Source organism: Agelaius phoeniceus, chromosome 9 (genome assembly GCF_051311805.1).
Source record: "Agelaius phoeniceus isolate bAgePho1 chromosome 9, bAgePho1.hap1, whole genome shotgun sequence".
In the NCBI taxonomy this organism is placed as follows: Eukaryota; Metazoa; Chordata; class Aves; order Passeriformes; family Icteridae; genus Agelaius; species Agelaius phoeniceus.
In genome coordinates, this window is record NC_135273.1 from 7,642,404 (window position 1) to 7,663,009 (window position 20,606).

The 20,606-nt window shown below is 35.2% G+C and overlaps 1 protein-coding gene across 4 annotated transcripts in view; it reads right to left on the reverse strand.

Moving 5' to 3' along the window:
- ATRNL1 (attractin like 1) overlaps positions 1 to 20,606 on the reverse strand; it is a 433,015-nt gene that overhangs the window by 283,696 nt on the left and 128,713 nt on the right. For all 4 annotated transcript variants that reach the window (XM_077182833.1, XM_077182835.1, XM_054637523.2 and 1 more), the window contains exon 20: positions 17,777 to 17,870. In XM_077182833.1, the coding sequence (XP_077038948.1) occupies positions 17,777 to 17,870 (94 nt within the window). The remainder of the gene's footprint in view (positions 1 to 17,776; positions 17,871 to 20,606) is intronic.

The window sequence follows — 20,606 nt, forward strand, 5'->3', positions numbered from 1 at the left end:
ATGAATAAATCAGAGTGCCATGGCTTTCTCTAGGCTGTCAGCTATACAGTATTAGGGAATTTTAGAAAATAGTCATGTTATCTGAATTATTGCTCTACTTGCAACAACTTCCACAGTGCTAACAACAAGTTATAATATAAACATGATGAACAAATACCACAGATGTTTATGTATAATACATACTGCAATTGGCAAACTGTCATCCTTACCCTTAAGGAGCAAAAACTCTACCCATTACATTTTCAAGTAACTTTCATTATTCCTAGATGACTTAGGTGTTTCTGAGGAGATATTCAGAACTTCTACTTCCCATAGGTGTTTCCTATGGCATCAACAGAAATTCCCAGAGAATCACCAGAAAGCAAACATGGACGCATCACAGTTTCCAGACTTGAAGCTTCCTTCTTGATCTTTACCACCATATTTTTGTCTATCAGATCATTCCAATATCTATACACCTATCCACTATGTTGTTCTGATAAGTTCTCCTCCTGCCTAAAAGAACTTTTTTTACCCCACCCTTGCATAGCAGTCCATCAAATCCATGTGTTATTGCCTACCATCATTCCATTTGGGCATATCTGGCCTTTTTTGAAGTCCTTTTTAATATCTAGGATATCAATCCCATCTAACCTGCACCATCTTTTATTTGACTTTATTAAAAAAATATATCAATCCAAGAGATAGAGAAATATCTATTAAGAATAGAGCACAGAAAAACGTCTGGGTGGCTGGAGAAAGGATCAAGTCAGATACACACATCTGCTTTTCCCTGGCCTCTTGCCTATGAAGAGCCCAAACCCCCATTAGCTCATTATAGCACATAACCTCATGAATTTCCTGGAGCAGAGATGACACTGATACTTCTTTATGAAGTGCCAAAGAAGTGTAAATAAGTGTTTCTGTCTGTGGTGCAGCAACAATACTGAAACTGTCAACACTTCCAGTCTTGGCCAGCTCTCCTCGAAGTTATTGGACACTTAAGAAGAAAACTTAAAAGGAATGGCTATAAAAGGAAAAAAAGCTGGCCAAAATGAGACTATAGCCTCATGGTAGGGGACTGTGAAGCATTTCATAACAGGAGTTTTGCTCTACCAGCCCTGATCTGTTCAGACTATGTTTCTATGGGGTTTGATGGGCAGGCTGCACAGGACTGCCATGGAAAGCAGCGCTTGCTTCTATGTGAGTACAGCACTGAACAGAGTCTTTAAATAATCCCAAAGACTTCCCAAAGGGCAATTCACAGAATACAGCATTTTTCAAATGCACAAAGTCTTATCCTAAACAATGTCAGAAGGAGAAAAGAAAATAAATTTTTTAGCTACTGTAAGAGCTCTGGTGAAACTACTCGCAGTGGGTGAGAGAAATCTGGCATTCCAGCTGGGAGTGACTGGGAAATCAAACTCCAGCACTCCCCTAAAAGATATTTTATCATTCCATCCCATGTGCCTCGAAGACTCAATCCCTCTGCAAAGAGGCCATAAAACAGCAGCCTTAGTGGGACCAGTGATCAGTAATCGATCTCCTGCATTTTGTAAGCATCACACTTGATGCTTGAACTAGTTATTGCTAGAATTACCTCAGACATATGTATTACACTGGGTACAATCAGTTTCTTTACAGAAAAAAATGTTCTTTCTTTGCTTTATGGGCTAAAACAAGGGTGACAAAACTATTGAATTAGTTTTGTGATTAACATGCTTCGAACTACATTTTAGCACCTTTCTCTATGTATTCTGAGGAGACCAAGACATGCGTTTTCAATTTTTAAAAGATTGCAGTGCAAAATATGTAGGTATTAAAAAATATTTCTCTTACTGAACAATGAAATGGAATAATAAAAGCCAGGTAATCTGCCAGAACACAGTCCTAATCTGATTCCCATGTGATCACCTAAAATATGGAAAACTATATTCAAAGGGCTATGCAATAAAACCACTCTTACAGTTGAAAAACCTGAGTTGACTATTTATTACTTTTTAACTCAATACACTAATAAAAATAACAGTTTTCGCTAGTCCCTTAGATAGACTTAGGATCAAAGACTAACTAGTTATGTGGCCAACTACTTTCCTATCACTCTGTATGATAACAAAGAAAAAGTGCTTAGAAAGAAAAGAAAACTGAATGCTTTATGGCATGCCCAGGAAAAACCCTGATTACAAAGTCATGAAATTTACTAAACCAGGACCTTTTTTGACGTCAGAGAGAAATAAAGAGAATGCAGGAGGCATACAAAAATCCTGTTTAGTAATCCAAACATAGAGTAGAGGTGGGATATTACTGATGCAGAGATTATGTGGGAACAGCTATGGCATAATCCCTTCACAAGTCTCTATTTCACCAGCCTTGAGCATTTCTGTTTTCTATCCATCATTTTCTGACTGTCTGTTGGTTTGCTTCTTAACTCAAGCCTGCATAGGATAATAGGCTACAATTACATTAACCGCCTTTCATCTCAGTTTGAATTAAATTTGTTCTGCGTGCCAGCATGAAAATCTGTCCCCAGTCATTTTGCTTAAGTCAAGGAATAATAAACTTTCTCAGTCCAATAATTTAGCCAATGGTTTATAATATGAAATATTTTTTAACTGATAGATAGTATCAAAATTAGTATTTAAGAGGAAAGATTCAGTTACAATATTTATCAGTTATGTGTATATATTTTGCATAATAGAGAGTGATTTCTAAAATATTTAAAATACAATCCTTTCCTTGGTTGTTTTCACATTCCTAAGGTCTTTTTTCTCACTTGTTTTCTGACTGGGTTTCTAAGTTATGCAGAAGTTATGCTACAATCTGTAACATTAACCATAACTTAGAAATGCAAAATATTTTAATGCCAATTGAAAAAGAATTCTGGTGACTGAAATGATCCATCATGTCAGAAAAACAAAGTACTCATTGCATTTTCCATAAATAAGAGAAAGAAATCAACTGAGAGCACAGTGGAGAGATGCACTCTGAGGTGAATCCCCTTTTGGGACTATCAGAGTGGAAAAAAAAAATCCAACTAATTTACTCTCCATTCTAAGTTTCTCTTCTGGATTTTTGTTTTTAAAGAAAATATAACCGGGATGACCCTCTGATTTCAAAGTTCTTCTTCAGGAGTGACTTCAGAGAAGCGTTTTGAGCACCATATCAGTTTTGAAATCACAGAATATTTTATAAGCTATCCTGAATTCATTGATTCATAATATTCATATTATTAGTAAGAATGAGCATACATTCAAAAGGCAAAATATTAAATTGACAAACATCCCATAAGAAAAAGACAAGAACTATAGTGAAATGTCCTGTTTTAAAATCAACCTGTGCACAATATGACTTACTGCCAAATGGAAGAAATTTTTGATAATCAGGTTTGGATTCTGGAATCAGAAAGCACAATTTTCTGTAAGGAATACCCACAAATTTTAGCAATGACTTCTAAATTTGCAGAAAACCACATTCATGCAAAATGTTACCGGGCAGTTTTTATTACAGTGTGATAATAGAATGCATGACAATTTACTGCATTATAAGGACTTAAAATATCAAATATGATACACTATTTAGAAACACAGAAAGCTGGATATATCTGGAATTAAGGTCAATAAATTACTATGAAGGAATAAGATATATTAGAATAATCTTTGGGCTGTACTGCTGAATGCTTCTTTTCCATTTCTAGGCCTGTATATAACTGGAATAGTTCAATTAGAACTTCTACAATGTTTATCAAAAAAGCTACATTGGTCACCATTTCTTTCATTCTTTCTTTTCCCTGTGAAAGAAGTACTGCTTGCTGAATAATTATTATCGTTTATTTTAAGGCCAGTACTTAAATGACACCTGTTGCAGAAAATTTCATTTGATACAAACATAATTAAAACAAGACACAAGAGATTCTTAGGCTGAGGAAATTGTCAAAGGCTGAGGACACATAGGGAGAATGCGCAGGTTCAAATATTTCAATTAAAAGAATCAACCTCCTCTGGCATAACAACTAAGTCTAAAACCAGCCTGTAATGATATCAGAACTTTAACTACATTGAAATATTCTAAGAATATTGAGCAGACAATGAAAAACAGGCCAATGCAACTAAATAAAACTGAGCACAGACAAAGCTCAAACAAAAGCTTCTGAAGGGCAAATATCAAACGACTTATAAAGTCACATATTTAGCTATTTTCAAAAATGTAACAGCAAAAGCAAAAAAGTACAGGAAATGGTACAGGAAATGTTTCATAAAAGTGTAGGACAAAAAGATAAAAGAATTAAGAAAACAAAAACATCCCAAAGGTTTTTTTCTACCCTAAAAACAGGGTGGAAAATGCATTTAATTTTATTCACATCAGGGTGGTATAAATAGAACTGAAAATAAAATGGGAAAAAAATCCTACAGTACAATTCAACAAAAAATTGTATTTTCTTAAAAAAAAATCTTTCACAAATAATGTATTTACATTATTCCCACTTATGAATCTCAGAGTCATTTAACTTACATGTGGTTGGCACTGAACAGCAGTGGAGCTGTTCATCTGCTTAGATGTGCTGCTACCTCTTTTATTCATAACTATAGAGGAGGCAACCCTTCTGTTCAACATGAAGCATTGATTTATACATTTTTCATTTCTTACAATCACCATTGGTCACCTTCAACTTTACCTTTCCTGATTAAAAAAACCTCTTTATTTACCAAGTACAAAAAACATCTAAAAACATAATGAAGGCAAATGAACGAATTAAAAGAAGCAAAGTATTAGGAGTGAAAAAAACTTTGTGGACTTGTTTTGTGAAACTCCAGCTGCTATTCCATAGTGACATTTTACAATTAGCCTCCCAAGAGCAGGGGAAACAAAAGTAAACCATATGTTCCCAATTCTCACCAACCAGGGAATATCCCCTCTTAAACCTAAGGAACAAGGTGTTATCATGTATTAAAATATTTATCTGAATTGGGGCCCAAATCTGTGATTAAATCAAGACTCTACGTAAGAGAGGATAAAATGACCTAAAGGAGAACAAGATGAGATTTTGTAGCAGCTGTTAGAAAGTAATTGCTGCCCTTATCTCCTTACGGATCTTGTAAGAACTCATTTCCAGGACAAATATTTTATTTTAAGTCTTCTTTATGAAATCTGATTTATTAAATCTCTTTCAGCCTGACTGTTCCTTTACCCTTTAATTCTTATCACTTCTCTGTGAGCAATCCAAAAGTTTTTTCTTGCAGGACAATGAGCCCTTTTTGACACATTCTGTATGTTGGTTTGCCAATCTTGCTGCTCTCACTTTGGCCTCCTGCTGTAATCCAGTATTCCTAAATTTATCTTTGCTCTGTGCAACACTGAAAAAAAAAAAGTTTTGTGGCAGATCAAATTTTCAAATGTGATTATAAGTTTGCTTTGATTCTAAATCAGACTCCTGACAGCATTTAAAACAGCTTTCCTAGCTAAGTTTTTACTCAGCCTTCTAGTACTTTGTTCTTTTCTTAAATTGCTGAAAAATTCCTTTTTTCTAATATAGAAATAATAGATAGAGATGGAGAACTAAATCTTTAAGCCAATCCTTCTGAAGTGATAATCTAAGCCACTCAGGCTGCACTGCTGAAGTTTAGCATATCATCAGGTTCTTGGATTGATTTATGGCCTTGTAATCAAGCTCCCCAGCCCCATTATCTAGTCAGCTGATAAATACCACTTATTTTTCAATACATCCACAAGAATAGAAAGCTCAAAACATGCAAAGGTTGGGCAGCTTAATTTATATTTTATACTTTCTAGTGGTGATTACTCAGTACAGAAGAAGAAAAGAATAAGGGAGTATTTCTAATATTAAGACATTATTTTCTTTCAGCTGGTGAAGGCAGATAGAATTGCTCCTCTGTTATTTCTTCTTGCCTTATCAGTTATCAGTTCCTGTAAATACCTTGCATGTGATGGAGAATTTACTTTTTGTATCAAATGTTGTGAGTTTACCTTATAAGGGGTAAAATATTACATATATTTTTCAGTAATGTTTATTGTAACTTGCTGTCTTTTCAAGTCTGCATTATTCCAGGTCATTCACGTGAAAATGCAGGATAACAATGAAGGCAAAGAAAAAAGGATGTTTATGTAGCAAATGTGCTTATATATGTTCTGCCTGCAGAATTCATTATCTCAGGCAGCCCACCTCCCAGTTTTTAAACAGGAGTGAAAATAATATTCCTCTTAAATAGACAAAGCTGCAGCAAGGAAGAATATCAGTACAGGGAATCACAATAGATTCCAGTGACCAAATAAAGCATAGGACTTCAACCACACTTCTGAAGCAGCACAGTATTCACAGCCTCCTATTCTTCATTATGTTAATTGTTAAAGTACAACTCGGATATCTACAGCTTTCCAAGCAACTCTAAAATGTTGTATGCTGTCCCCTTATCTACCCAACCATTCCAAGAATGGAATTTTTATTTCATTTCAGTTACCCATCATTAATGCAGGAGGTGGCACAGAAAGCCTCTGTGGCAGCACTGTACTTGGGCCATGGGGAAGCAGGAGAACACGGCCTCTCCTGCAGCAAGGGCACAGACAGGGCTGGGATGGAAAGAAGATTCAATAGATAAGAAAACCTGCTTGACTGCCAGATGTCTGCACATGCAGCTGCAGCAGAATGCAAGTTTGTTGGCAGGCAGGAGTCCTCGGGGTGAGGACTGCTTAAGCACAATTTAGCACTGTGTAATTGATGTGCACAGTCTACATAATTAGCAGGAAAAAAAAAAAGAGGACTAATGCATTTCTCACTCCCATGTCTTAATACCAGAACACATTTCTTAGTTCTCTCTCTGCATAGCTTTAATCTTTCATGTGCATTCTTCTAATACTCTTGGCAACTACTGAAGCAATTTAAAACTAATAACTAGCAACAATGTCTTAACTTTGAAACAAAAATTGAAACCAGAAATAAAACTATTCCAGCTAAATTTTCATCTAAATGTAAAGGTATGCAATTGGCTGAAAGAGGAAAAAGAAAATGAAAATGGCAGTAGGAAGATGCATATTTCATCTATTAGAGACCATAAGAGGAAAAGAAATGCAATCTTTCCATCACCAGGAGATTTTTATCAAATAGTGCCTGTAGTACCCACCTGACCTAGCCTTTCCTTATTGCTCTATAAAAAATTATTTTCTTCCCTTTCTCAGTAAATAAAAATATATGAATATCACAAGCTGAAGTTGATGGATATATCTATCAATGAGTTTTCATCACAGCATAGCTTCATTTCTTTTAGTTATTTGTAAGGTTTTGAAAATAGACTTTAAAATATAAACAGGGCGTGGTATTTTGGGCAAGTTGAGCACTGAGCAATCCATAACAAGCAAGAGAAAGAGGCATTAATCCAATTTCAAACTTAGCTTTGTGTTGATAGCTCAGAGAGAGCTCTGAGCTCTCACACTGGTCTTTTCTTTTCCCATTACTACCTCTACACTTGCACTTCCTTAATGACAAATTGATTAAACCAGATGTCTATTTCAACTTTAACAACTCTTGTACCAATTACTAATTACCATACTAATGGCCTATCAGGTGTGCATTATAAGCCCAGATCTATGCTGCACAATAGGTATTTTATCTGAGAGTTAAGAACTGAGAATAATTAAGAGATTTTCAGCAGCTTTGAAAAATCATGAGAATTGTAGATCTACCGAGAAGAATTTGAGATTCAAAAAACCTGTATTTTTAAACTCACAATTTAAAAAGAATCAAATGTTTGGATTACTATATACATTGAATTTGTGTACAGATAATAAGAAAACATGGGTATTTTGGATGGATCTACCTTAGAAAACTGCTTTTCCTTCAAATAAAAACTAGATCCTCCACGATGTATTGACTTGGATAGCACAAACCCTGAGAGCAGACACGGAGAGTCCCTTCAGCCTTTGCTCAGTCCTCATCAAAATTCCATCATCAATTGGCTGCAATAAGCAGCAATAGCAACATGACCAATTTAAAGCCACTCAACACTCACTGTACTATTTCAAACCTGGTTTTCAACAGAAAACAATTCTACAATAGGCAATATTTCAGTTAACAATCAATAAAATCAGTATCACCTTCAAATCATTCAACCTGTTTTTATTTTTAATGCCAAACTTAATACAGATTCTATTGAAAAACTATTTTCATTGTAAATTCTCCTTGCACACTTTCTCTGCCCAGTGCTAAAAAAAGGAAAGCCTGGAGTGCAAGAGGACTTTGTTATATCAGTTCAACTCAGGAGAGAAATACAGTGTTGGTTAAATTCAAATTCACCTTCCATTCCATATATACTCTGAATTTTGTACACAGTGAAATAGTAAGGGAAATACTAATTTTGACAGGCGATATCCTAATGCTTTATTTTATTTCCATAGTGTCCTGATAATTCAAGAGAAAACTATTCTGAAGTAATTCCTATATATACTTCCCACTGGATTTAATTATGAAGTGATTTTATAACTTTCAAAAAATCCATTTTAATGGATTAAAAAGTTCAGACTACATTCAATCAAGTATCTCAGAAAATGATGGATATTAATAATATTCAAACATATTAAGTATAGATCAGGTCAAATAATCACTCATTTCTATCTAAAAGGATTTTTCCTTAAAACAGAAAAAAATGTTTTCAGTCATTTAAAAGGCATAAGTGCTATTCATCACTTACTAAGAACTGATGCTTTGTGCCTCACTAATTGGGGTCATTTCAGGAAGTTACAACTTCATTTAAAAACAAACAAACAAAAAAAAAGAAAACCCAACAAAAATGGAAAAGGTGATTTTTGGGGGACAGCCAATACTATTTAATAAGCTCACCATAGAATCTTTCCCACCACAAATCTCAAAAAAGGTCAGAATTTAAATGAACATGCACAATATACTATTTTCAGAAACAGCTGGGGTTCCTTTGAAATCATCTCAATTTTACAGACCACTTTCAAATCAGAAGAAACCACATTATCTGTCTCAAAACTCAATATATCTATGGCCCACAACAATTTTTACTGTTTTTTCTCACAAGTGGAGTTTCCATTACTGAGTACTTAAAGTCTAGCAGTACATAATGAAATACCAGTTTTGTGTATTGAAATCAATGTCTGTAACTAAATCATAATTCTCTTTACAATATAACTCCATTCTCTCTAAACTTCAGCCAGCCAAACCTCATTTGTTCAGATAATCAGTTAAGAAAAATGAACCAATTCTTCTTTCTCTCTAATAAAATACTGTAGAAAAATCTTACTATTTACTCAATACAGTGGTACCATGAGTGACTCAGGGAAAGAATTTAATGAAGTGTTTTTACTAGAATATATTTAAATGCTTCTACCAGAGAAGGTTAAACATCTATTTTATCCTTGGTGGAAACCACAGAAGAAAGGGGAAGCTTTACAAAGAAGCTCAAACAATTAATACATCTCCAGCTGTAGCAATCCAATAGTCAATCAGTATTGATTGATTTATCTTACCCTAAATTGAAAACTAATAAAAAAGAACCTACTTGCTTATGAAACAATTGAAAAGTGATGGCTTTACATAGCAAAAACAATTAAAAAAAAAAAAAAAAGTTTCTTGAAGGACACAGTAATACTGCTCTAAGTCCCTTTCTTCAGTTATTTCCCTTCTTTCCACAGAACTGACAAACTGCCCCTGTCTGTGATGCTACAATGATCAGCATGGATGGGGACATGTCAGAGCACTTTGGTTTTCCTCCTCAGCTCTTTTCCACCACAAAGGACCAACAATGATACATAACATTTTGATAAGCCATTTTTAAATATGATCTGTATTTTCTATAGTAGCCAAGATCCCCTTAAAAAACCCCCAAAAAATTAAGAGACCACTGAGAACTCTGAGAACATTGATTTTGGAAATGTTTACATGTACTGAAACTGACCAGTGTTTATGTGTCATGAAGGCAAAAGTAATAAAATATGTCAAATTCTTTGTTCTAGATAGCAAGTCTATAATAAAACTGTAGTAGCAACATTTGTTTTCTGGAAGATGATCACCTTGAAAAGGTTTTGTCCTCCATAAAGTTTTGTAGGACTGTTTATTCTCAATTTTTTTTTAATCTCCTTAAATATTTGCCTTCCACAAAGGAAATATCACTTTCCTCCCTTCTGCTCCATAGTTAATTGTCCACAGCTGACTGCAGTAGCAGTAGCCAGCAATAATAATAGTGATGTAGAGGGTTGTTACTGTAACACAGCACATATTGAATTTAATCAGTTACAACAGAGCAGTATATAATAGAATTTTTTAAAAGAACTCCCTGAAATATCTGGTTTTGTCAGTCACAACTCAGCTGATGGATTTTTTCTGATGACAGCAGGAAGAGTAGCCAGAAAAGCCATCAATTATTTTCTTTTCCTTCTCTAAAGTGAACTACTTATCTTTAACCAAAGTAGTAGGAAGGGTAAAACAAATTCATACTGTACTGGAAATCTGTGTTCTTTCTCCCCCTACCTGCAGAGTAATTCACAGATCCTATCCTACACGTAGCAATTTCTGATTGAGAGAAATTAATTATGGTGAGATTAATTATGGCTCCCACGAACAATGACAGTTTATAATCCAACCCCAGCAATGTGAAGGAACAGAATAATTGTATTAATGGTGAACAGAGGTGGTGACCAGGATAATCAAGCTGCATGTATTTATGTTTTGTGGAGACCCCAGCACTGTACCTGGCAGAAAGGACAGACTGCAGTGCTGGGGGTATTTGGTTCATGCAGGTGAGAAAAGACAAATGCCTGGTGAAGCCACATGTTGAAAAGAAGATTGTCTTCACTGTCAGCAGCTTCCTGTAAGTGTTTTCTGGAATTTAAACACTCTATTGGCTGTCTTATAAGAAATTCTCCAGTCTCCTTTTTCATTTTCTCAAAGCAGCAATGCCAGGAGATGCTGTAACTGCAAACACCTCTCCCACGGGGCTGGTGCTTCACAAGAGCTCTTCATACTGAGTTCTGGCTTATGTGACTGATGCTACTCAGCATCCCTAACTCTTAACTGGGTTCCAGTCCTGGCCACAGAGCAGCATTCCCAGGTGCCTCCATGGCACATCCTGAGAGATGCAATGCAGCACAGCCCCATCATTTTCAACTGCTTGAACTGGGGTTAAAAAAGACAAACTCAAATTGTAAGTCTTTGCAACCTATTCTGACCCTGCCTGAGACTAAGAAAAAGCACTGGCTATGCAGATATGTGGAATTCTGCTTTAAAGCTAGCCCTAAGCAAGATGTAAAGCCAGCCCAATGCACAAAGCCCTCTGACCTCCTCCTTTCCAAAAACAAGCACAGAAACTAAAGCTACAACTTTGCTGGGTAAGAAAAAATCAGACTCAATAATAAAGCAATTTTATGGCATCCATAACCCCCACTTTTTCTCTTGCTCCCAGTAATTCTTCCATGGGGCACAGTCTATGCTTTTTTCTCTTTTTCCTGCATGAGTATACATCAGCATCACTCCTAATTTCATCTCAGTCTGAACTCAGTACCTAACTAATTAAAGGTAGAATTAGTGTCTTCATCTTATATTTAGCTTTAAATCTTTATGAGTCTATTTCAGACATAAAGAAAATGCAAACTTCTCTGTTCTTTTCAGCTGTGCTATTCTATTTTAATAAAAATAGCACGTGGAAGCATTGCCTTAACTGTACATCTCTAGACAATTGACAGTTTGCACCAAAAATCACTAGCATTTTATATAAAGAGGTTGGCCTTACTACAAATGCATCCTGAGCAATGGAATTCAAAACAGATCTCACTGGCATGGGATCTGTGAAAGGCTTGGGCAGCCTGCCCTGTTCCACTGCTTCACTGATATAACCTGCACTGAGCAAAACAGATTATTCACATGCCAGTCCCTCAGTGACACGATCATGGCATTCAAAGAACAGTTGTTCAGAAAATGAGATTCACTTCTTTTGAAAGAAAACCCAGCACCACATATTTTTCGAATAGGAAGCCAAAAAGATATTAATTAAATCTCTATCCAGTACACATCCAAACATAAACCAAGTGGGCACAAGAGACAAGGACAGTGCTGGCATTCCTTCTTTAGCCAGGAGGGTTTGAACAATTGTAAAACAATACCTGTTTTCCTCTGCACTTAGCATTTTTGGAGGTAGCCTGAAGAGGAAGTAATGACTATAAAACATCTTAGAAAACAGCTAAAGCCCAGTGGTAAGAGGATTCTCCTCTGTTGAACTTGCCAAACCAAAAGTCATTTTTATATATGTGCACACAGCCAGTTATGGAAGATCCTAACTTAGAAACCAAAGCAAAATTACTTCATTCTCGTGAAAGAGAAACTCTCATGCTGAAACCGCTCCCCATTTTTCAGACAATTAGTACTAAACTCAGAAAGACAAAAGGCATAGGGACAGAACACAGTGAAGTCCCAAGGTACAAAGCTCTTTGCAAGGTGCTTTGCACCAGCTCATCCTCACTTATGCTCTGAGGCCACTGTCTTCTAGGAATGATACATGACATTCCAACTCTCATTCCTTATTTCTGCAAAACTGAACAATTTCTTGAATAAAATGTAATGTTTGGATGTAACAATGCTTAACAAAGTGTAGTTTCACTTACAGAGAGCCGGCAACTCTGAAAGATCCCAGAGAGCCTCATGAACTTTACATATAATATACTGAATATACCAAAGCAGACAAAGTGAGCCTCCTGCAGAACAAAAAAAATCAACAGAAAGGCCAAGAGTGACATACAATACTGCCAAAACCCGTATTTTCCTTTTCTTCAAATTTTAGATCTCAAATCTTTCAAGTGCCTTCTGAGGGTTTGAGCCATTAGAGTGCATTTGGGTCATGCTCTGAAGCTTTGATATTAGACATATTTTTTAAATGAAAGCTGCAATTTAAGAAAAAATGATTGATGCAAGAAACATGAATTAAAAGAAAAAAAATAGCTCAAATCCTTGAAAGATCTGACAATAATTACTACATGTAGAGCAGAAAATGAGTACATTTAAAACATAAATGTACTCATAAATGTTGAAGTAGGAGTTTTATTTTATTGTTCTCCTTAGAAACCTAATGATCCAGCACAGTGAGAACTAGCTGAGAGCATGAACCTGTCCTTACAGAGGCAAGCTGAAATTTTCAGGCAGTTAAATAAGAAGAGAGGCAGTTGCTAAACCCACCAACATTGCTAAACTCACCAGCAGCTACATGACAGATTTTGCTGTAATTCTCCACCAAACGTCACAGGTAATGGAGTAACATGCATTAGCATGTCAAACTTTCCTCTTAAACTAAAAAAATCAAGGTCTGGACTCAGCAGGAATAGGTAGAAAACACCTCCTATCAAATACAATCAAATATGTTAAACTAATGGTGAAATATTATCAAATGACAGAAATACAGGGAAAAGTGTTGAAATCAGGAAAAAAACCAACAAAATCCTGTTCATGTAATTTAAACCACTAAATATTATACTTTTAAACTTTACTTTAGAAAACCACCAACCACCATGGTAACCAGTATTAAATGGATTATACCCTCAATCAGGAAAAGACACTTTCTCAATAGAGTAAGGGGTTTTTTATTAAATTTCCAGCAATAAGAATTCCTTTTTGTCTATTTGGCTTTGTGATTTGTGTGTGTGTGTGTCTGTGATAAAGGAAGTTCAAATCAAGTGAATTTATTATATGATTGCTGCCAATTCTTCTCCTACTGAAAAGCAGCAAGAGAAGCTCTGTGTGGAAATAATTGGGAAAAGATTTACTCTGATATCTGCAAATAAAGCTGCAGTGATATCAATAGAATAGTGAATTTGACTCTTAACCCAGTATATTTTTTACCTGTAAGATGAATTTTACCATTCTGTGAAGGGGAATTATACAGAAGAGTATGGCTGGATACTTTAAAATCTTATTCTTATGTACAGCAGACTATAAATAAGTGTTTATTTTTTATGCACAGATCCTTACATTATTAAATAGCTATTTAAAGCTTACATACAGGAAAGATTTTTACCAAATAAATACCGTATATTTTAATAAATAAAATAGCATTTCTTCCACTTTTACGTAAGAGGTATGTCTAAGAAATTAATGGTGTGGACATTTATTAGAACTAAAATGAGCAATACATTTTATAATCTTGAATTTATCCTTCTTACAACTATATAAAATATACTATGAAATGTGAGATTTAAAATAATACTTTTCCCCCAGTATTTTCCTTCCAACAAGTAGTGCTTCATTACAGAGGTTTTGAAGCCCAATTTTAGCCCAGTTCTTACATGGTGATGAGGAAAGCTACAGACACATCACCAAGTGAAGGCTTTCACTTGCAAGAGCCCAGATTTACTGAAACTTCTCAAAGAATTATTTAATTAATCACTTGATCACATCATTTTCATAGTTTTCTTCCTTGCCTCCAGCAAAATTTCTCTCATTTAATATCAAAATTTGAACTTTGAAACACCCCCTTTGCATATTCTGCACATTCCTACAAGCCTATTCCCTGAGAAGGTCCCTGTACATAATCCTGCATATGGATACATCAAAACATGGAATTTTGAAAACCTCTGTCAACAGAATTTGATGAGAAAATAAAATCAGCAGCTAGTAAATCAAATGTTAGAGAAAATTAAATAAAACAACTACCTTGAAGCAATAGTTTTCCCTAAAAATATGGTTTAAGTCACCATGATTTTTCTGTTACTACCAATTGCATATTTCATTTTCAAAAAATTAAGGGGAAAAACAAGAAATCAAGAATTTATATTTGTATCTGGTTTTAATGTTTACAGTCTAGTTACTTAGAATAATCCAACCATTACAATTTCCTCATGATCAGGTGATTACGAAAAGTTTTTACCAACTGAAACGACCAACTTAACAGAAACAAAAAAAATAACATTTGACAAATATATGATCATGTGATCATGAGTGGTCATTTAAGAAACATAGTAAAACAGAATGAGAATTTGTTCTCCAAGCTGCTTTAGAACAATAATTTTAATTTCAAATGGCACTGTGCTGCATGCCATCCAACACCACAATCAAGAAATTAATGCAACTGAGAGATGGGTATGCTAAAAAAAATACACAAATAAATAAGATCTTCCATAAAAGCATACAGTTGATAAAGTAGGGAGGGAAAACTAAAAGAAAAATAAAAAATGTTGTAAACTTTCCTGCATTTCATAAAACCTCTGCCCACAAGGCATTGTGGTACACAACAGAGCCCTGCAGCTATGACTTCCTAATCAATAGGATTCTTGACAGAAATATCAATCTATCCTTCTCACTGAACAGCCAGAGTTTGGAATTTTCATTGAAATACTTATTTTAGCAAACCACAAGGTTGTAGATTTGCTGCTGAGGGTGTACGTTTTTAGCCTAACTAGTCAGTAGCAAAATAACCCCAAAACATTCATCCAGAGCAATGGAGAGCAGTATTCCCACTTTGAATCAAGTTTCAGATTATTTATACAGAATATAATAAAGTAATAAATACAAGTAAAGCATTGAGCTGATTTTAGTTTCTCCTTATCTTCTAGAAAATGACTGCATATATCTCTTATGATACATTCAGGAGAGGTTGTGAGGGTACAAATTATTTTTAAAGATTAAATAGTTTTCTATTTCTTAAGCATAATACAAAATAAATCAAGTTCATATTTTTCATATTAAGTTTAGAATGAGTATGGGACTGCATTCAGTGACTCATTAGTGATTGGTTTTTTAAATTATTTTTTAATGCTCTTCATCTCCTGATGTTATAAGGGAAATAGTTAAAAAACCATTTGATTGAAACTTCCATACATGAGTGGATCACTCTCTCATAACAACCATAAGAGTAAAATGACACATTCTAACTTATTTCCTCCAACTCAAAATCTGGGGCTATTTGCTTGAGTACCCATGAACCCAACAGATGTAATTTCATCCCCAAAAAAACTCACCAACACTTAAAATATCAAATGCTTAAACACCATAGCTTGCCCTGGACAAGCCTTGGGTTTGTGTATGAATCTAGAACAGGAATGCATTACATGTGACTAAAAAAGGGATTTTCAGTCTGAAACTGCAATGTTAAGTTTACTTGTGAAAAGTCAAAATTCAAATTTCTATTTCATCTGTGTTGTGGCATTGCTGTAACTTCTGAGGAGGGACATCCACAACTAGGAAAACCTTTTCTCTTCTAGTCCAGTAAGCAGGATAAAAGAACCTTTTAGGATAGACAAACTCAGGACAGCAGACTGATATAGTTAAGCAGCACAACCAATCACATGAGAAAAAAGTTCCAAATCAGAGTGGAAAAAACAATGAAACAGAGGACAAAGGACACCAACAACCACAGAGATACATGAAAGACAGGCTGGGGTGAAGGCCTGAAAAGGGTGCCTTATATGGAGGGTAGCCAGTAAAGAATTGGCATTTTCAGCACTGAAACTGTTTTCTGTGGTTCAGGTGTTAAAAAGGATAGAGGAGAAATTGTTGTCTTTTTCTTCCTATTCTTTGTATAGTCAGAATGGCACCAATTCAAGTCCAGAGCTGATAGCTGATAATCAGATCACTCATTAACACCTAGAACTGATTAATTGTGTGGGCACAAAAAGAGGGGGAAAAAGACTTCTCAGTGAAGACTTAATTCAGAGCTTAAAGATATCATCATTCCAGCTTTTGTCATGATAAAATTTCATCACTTAGTCCTAATCTTGACTTCCCATCTCATCCTGAGAGTCTTCAATTAGCTGGACACAAAGTCCCAGAGGTAGCAGGGGAGCAGTGCAGCTGCCAGCACAGCTCTTTCTCACGGATATACACAGATCCTCTGCATCAGAAATCTTTGTTCTTTACAATTTATCAAGCAAAGTGTTATAGGTAGGATCCAAGCCAGTTCATTGACTATATCAAAGACAAATTCACAAATCTGGTGTAAGTGGATGTCCTGTGGCAGGCAGAGCAGAAGCTCCTGGCAGCTCTCCCTGCTGGGGAGGAGTCAGCTGGATTCATGTGCGTTCCCCCCAGTTCCAAACAAAGCTGCTAAGGTAAGTTTGTTGCCAGACACTATTACAATAATTATAACTGCAAAATGAATAAAGTTCCTATTAAATAACACAGTGTATCTGATAGAACAGACTGAAAGAAGCATCTTAAATTTAAGGCTATTTACAATTAACTTCAATGTGCTATTTGTCCTATTTGATAAGTTACTCCACTTCAGCACTTGATTGTTCTTAGGACTCCATTTGTTGTGAAGGTGCAAACTCTTCCTCTAAACACAAGAGGCTATTCCAGTCCAAAAAAAAAAAGAGTACTTTCCATGACAGGTCTACACATTCCTATAGTCTTGATTTTATGATGTGGGAAAATGTCTAAAACACCTTAGTAAGGTTCCAAAATCCTAGAATCACTGTAGATTCCCATCAAAATAAGTGACAAAAGTAATGAATGTAATTACCAACTCATATGTATTTTTTTCTTCACACTAATGTTTTAAAAACTTAAGAAAAAGGAAGACAAATAGAAGTAATTCAAGTTTGTTCTTGGAAAAAAATGGATTTTGAAAAAGTCTTCAGTACCCTCAAAACATTACTAAAATTCTTTTAACTAAAGTCTAAGTAATAGTGAAATTTCCTGAGAAATGTAGGGAACACTATATCCACCACCAAAACATTAGCAGGTCAATCAAAAAACCAGTACTAAAACAAGGATATGAAATGGGAAAAATAGTGATTATTCACTAATCAAGGATTGCAATAACTTTAGGCTACATTTAATTGTACTCACAGTTGACACTGGTCTCCTTTGATTCCTTTGGTTGTGCAGAAACATTTTCCTGTTTGCATGTGACAGATATTTGCATGTCCACTGCATGTGCAAGCTGTAAAAACAAAAAGGAAAAATGAGATTTCCTCACTCATACTTAATTTGATAATTAAGTGAATATTCATAGATTTTAATACTTCATCCCAAACACATTTCCTACAAGCTGTATTGAAATATATATCTAGTACTACTTCAAATATAATATTTTTCAAAAAAAATTCACTAGCATATCCCTTCCTTTATTTTCTGCAGAGTTAAAAACTATTCCTGTATCATTAGAGGCTGTCCTCCACACTTTAAGTAACAGCAGTTTGAGAAAAGCAATTAAAACCTACCATTTCAATGTGCAACGCAGAAAATTATTCATAATTCATCTTTGCTACACAGGGTGAAATCCTGACCAATAACAAAGTCCATTTAGCTTGAAATGTCTAATTAAAGTGTTATTGCAGATGTTTGGCAAAAGATCTAATATAATTGGAACTCTCGCTATTGACAAAAGTGAACAAAAAGAAATCTCAGAAACCATTTGAACAAAGGCAGAGCAAACACTACAAGTATAGTCCACAAGAAGAGTTTTCTAGAAGCTGGAAGCAGGCAACTTTAAAAGCTCCTGGAATCTGAAGGAGAATCACAGGAACTGAAGGAGAATCACAGGATCATCATCATCATCATCCCTCCACTCCTTTAAGGCCAAAGAAATTCTCTCCACATTGGTCTGCTCACTGCCACTCTTGCTGCCTGATAGATTCTCACCTCAAAAACATTTTCCTATTCTTGTTCTTGAGCTCTCTTCTTCCTTTTCCTTTCCATGTTTATTTGAATTACCATCTTGCTTAGGCAGCTATTTTTAATTCCTAATCAAGTGTACCAAATTTTCTAATCTCTCCCTGGTAAATGTGTCAATACATCCCCACATCAATGGAATGACTCCCTGCTAATATTCACACCACACCCAAAGTCTTTGTTTAATCCAAAGTAATTCTGAACCTACCAAGATGTTCATATTAGGCTTTCACTGAAGTCTTAATTATGACTAAGATAAAGGATTTAATATATGAGGTCCTGCTTGGGAACAGATATGGTACCAAGTGGTGACCTGTATAAGATAAAAGTTTATTCTCTATTTTATAATCTCATATTGAATTCCTATCACAGACTGAGTTTTAAACTTCCCTTATACTGATAAGGAATAACACACAATAAATCCTCCTTTGACAGTGTCCCATCCCATACACATTCTCACCTCTCTGCCACAGCCTAAGATGAATAGAGAAAAAGGTACTAGACAAAGTAAAAACCTAATTAAATCTAAATTATTATTGAAATAATATGTCCATTTCAGGACTCCAATGGTTTGTTCAGCCCTCAGAGGGCTCATTAAATAGCCAGCTAACTTAAGGAAGAATTCTTACTAAGGAGATGCCAGGCATTTAATCTGTCTGCAAGAAACACCAGAAATTTCTATGCAGCACATAGTGATGTGTGATGTTCTTCTCTGTTTCATAACACAACACTTCTGAAAAATACCTGCAGTTACCACAAAATACTACATGTTGTAATTCTGCTATCCTCTTGACACTCTACATTAAATGTTCATTGAAGTGCTGCCACTACATTATCAGAAAGGTTTTTCCAAATCCATTCATGTTTTCCACTCCACATTTATAGAATTATTATTTAGGCAATTTAAGCTGGAAAAGCCTCTTCACAAAAGTTAATTTTAATTGTGTAAATCTTTGCAATGCTTTCAGTGAAAAATACAGGAATATATTTTTAGTATCTTATTCTGCTTATAGTTAAGTACTCTTAACAGTGATGCTCCATAACAGGACAGCACCAAAGTTATAAAGGAGCTAAAAGGGTGAATTCTGAAGCACATTCCAAAAGCTGTCAGTGTTTTGACAAATATAAAAGCTATTGCAAACTAACCTTAATTGATTGCTCCCACAATTATTGCTCATTTAATAGGAAGTAGATCACAAATGTGAAAGTGGAAAACATAAGTGATTATACAGTAGCAGCAGCAGCAGTTCAGTGAACATTACTCTTATTCAGCAAGCTCCTATTAACCTCCCTGTTCCTAGATAATACCAGGGGAAAAGCCAACACCTTTGCATTTACACTTTTTAAATCTAGAAAAAATCTGTTTCACAGCAATGAAAGCATATATTGATATGCTTTTTATATGCTGTCAATTACCTAGGATTTGCAAGTGTGTGATGAAAAATTGACTCCTACCAATCTGTGGATCTCTATGTGGGGGTAACCCCAAAAAAATCATTTTAGCCATTGCTGCTGTTACTGAAGCAAATGTGAATGTATGTGATCAAAGAAATGCAATAGCAGAGCAGGACAAGATGGTAGGAAATTGGAAGAAGACTGACATTCTTCCATTACCCCAATATTTCTGTACTCCTCTATACATATTTTCTTTCTTATTTTCTATTTGTTTCTCTCTGCTTAACCACTCTCAGTGAATGATTTTTCCTGGGATAATAATGCAGCCAATAATTAAAACTGCAGCTAAGGTAGGATCCTTCCCAGCTTAATGCTACCAGTTTTGCTACCTTGAAATTTAACAAGTCTTGGGATCAGTTTTAAATCATATTTTGTACCAATCATTGTCAGCTGGCAGAAATCAGGAAAAGAGATTCAATTTATATTTTCCATACTTTTTTGAGGCCAACACTTGAGTTCATTCACTGAAAGGGGTGTCAAGAACTGGAACAGGCTGCCCAGGGAAGTGGTGAATTCACTGTTCCTGGAGGGATTTAGGATGTGTGGATGT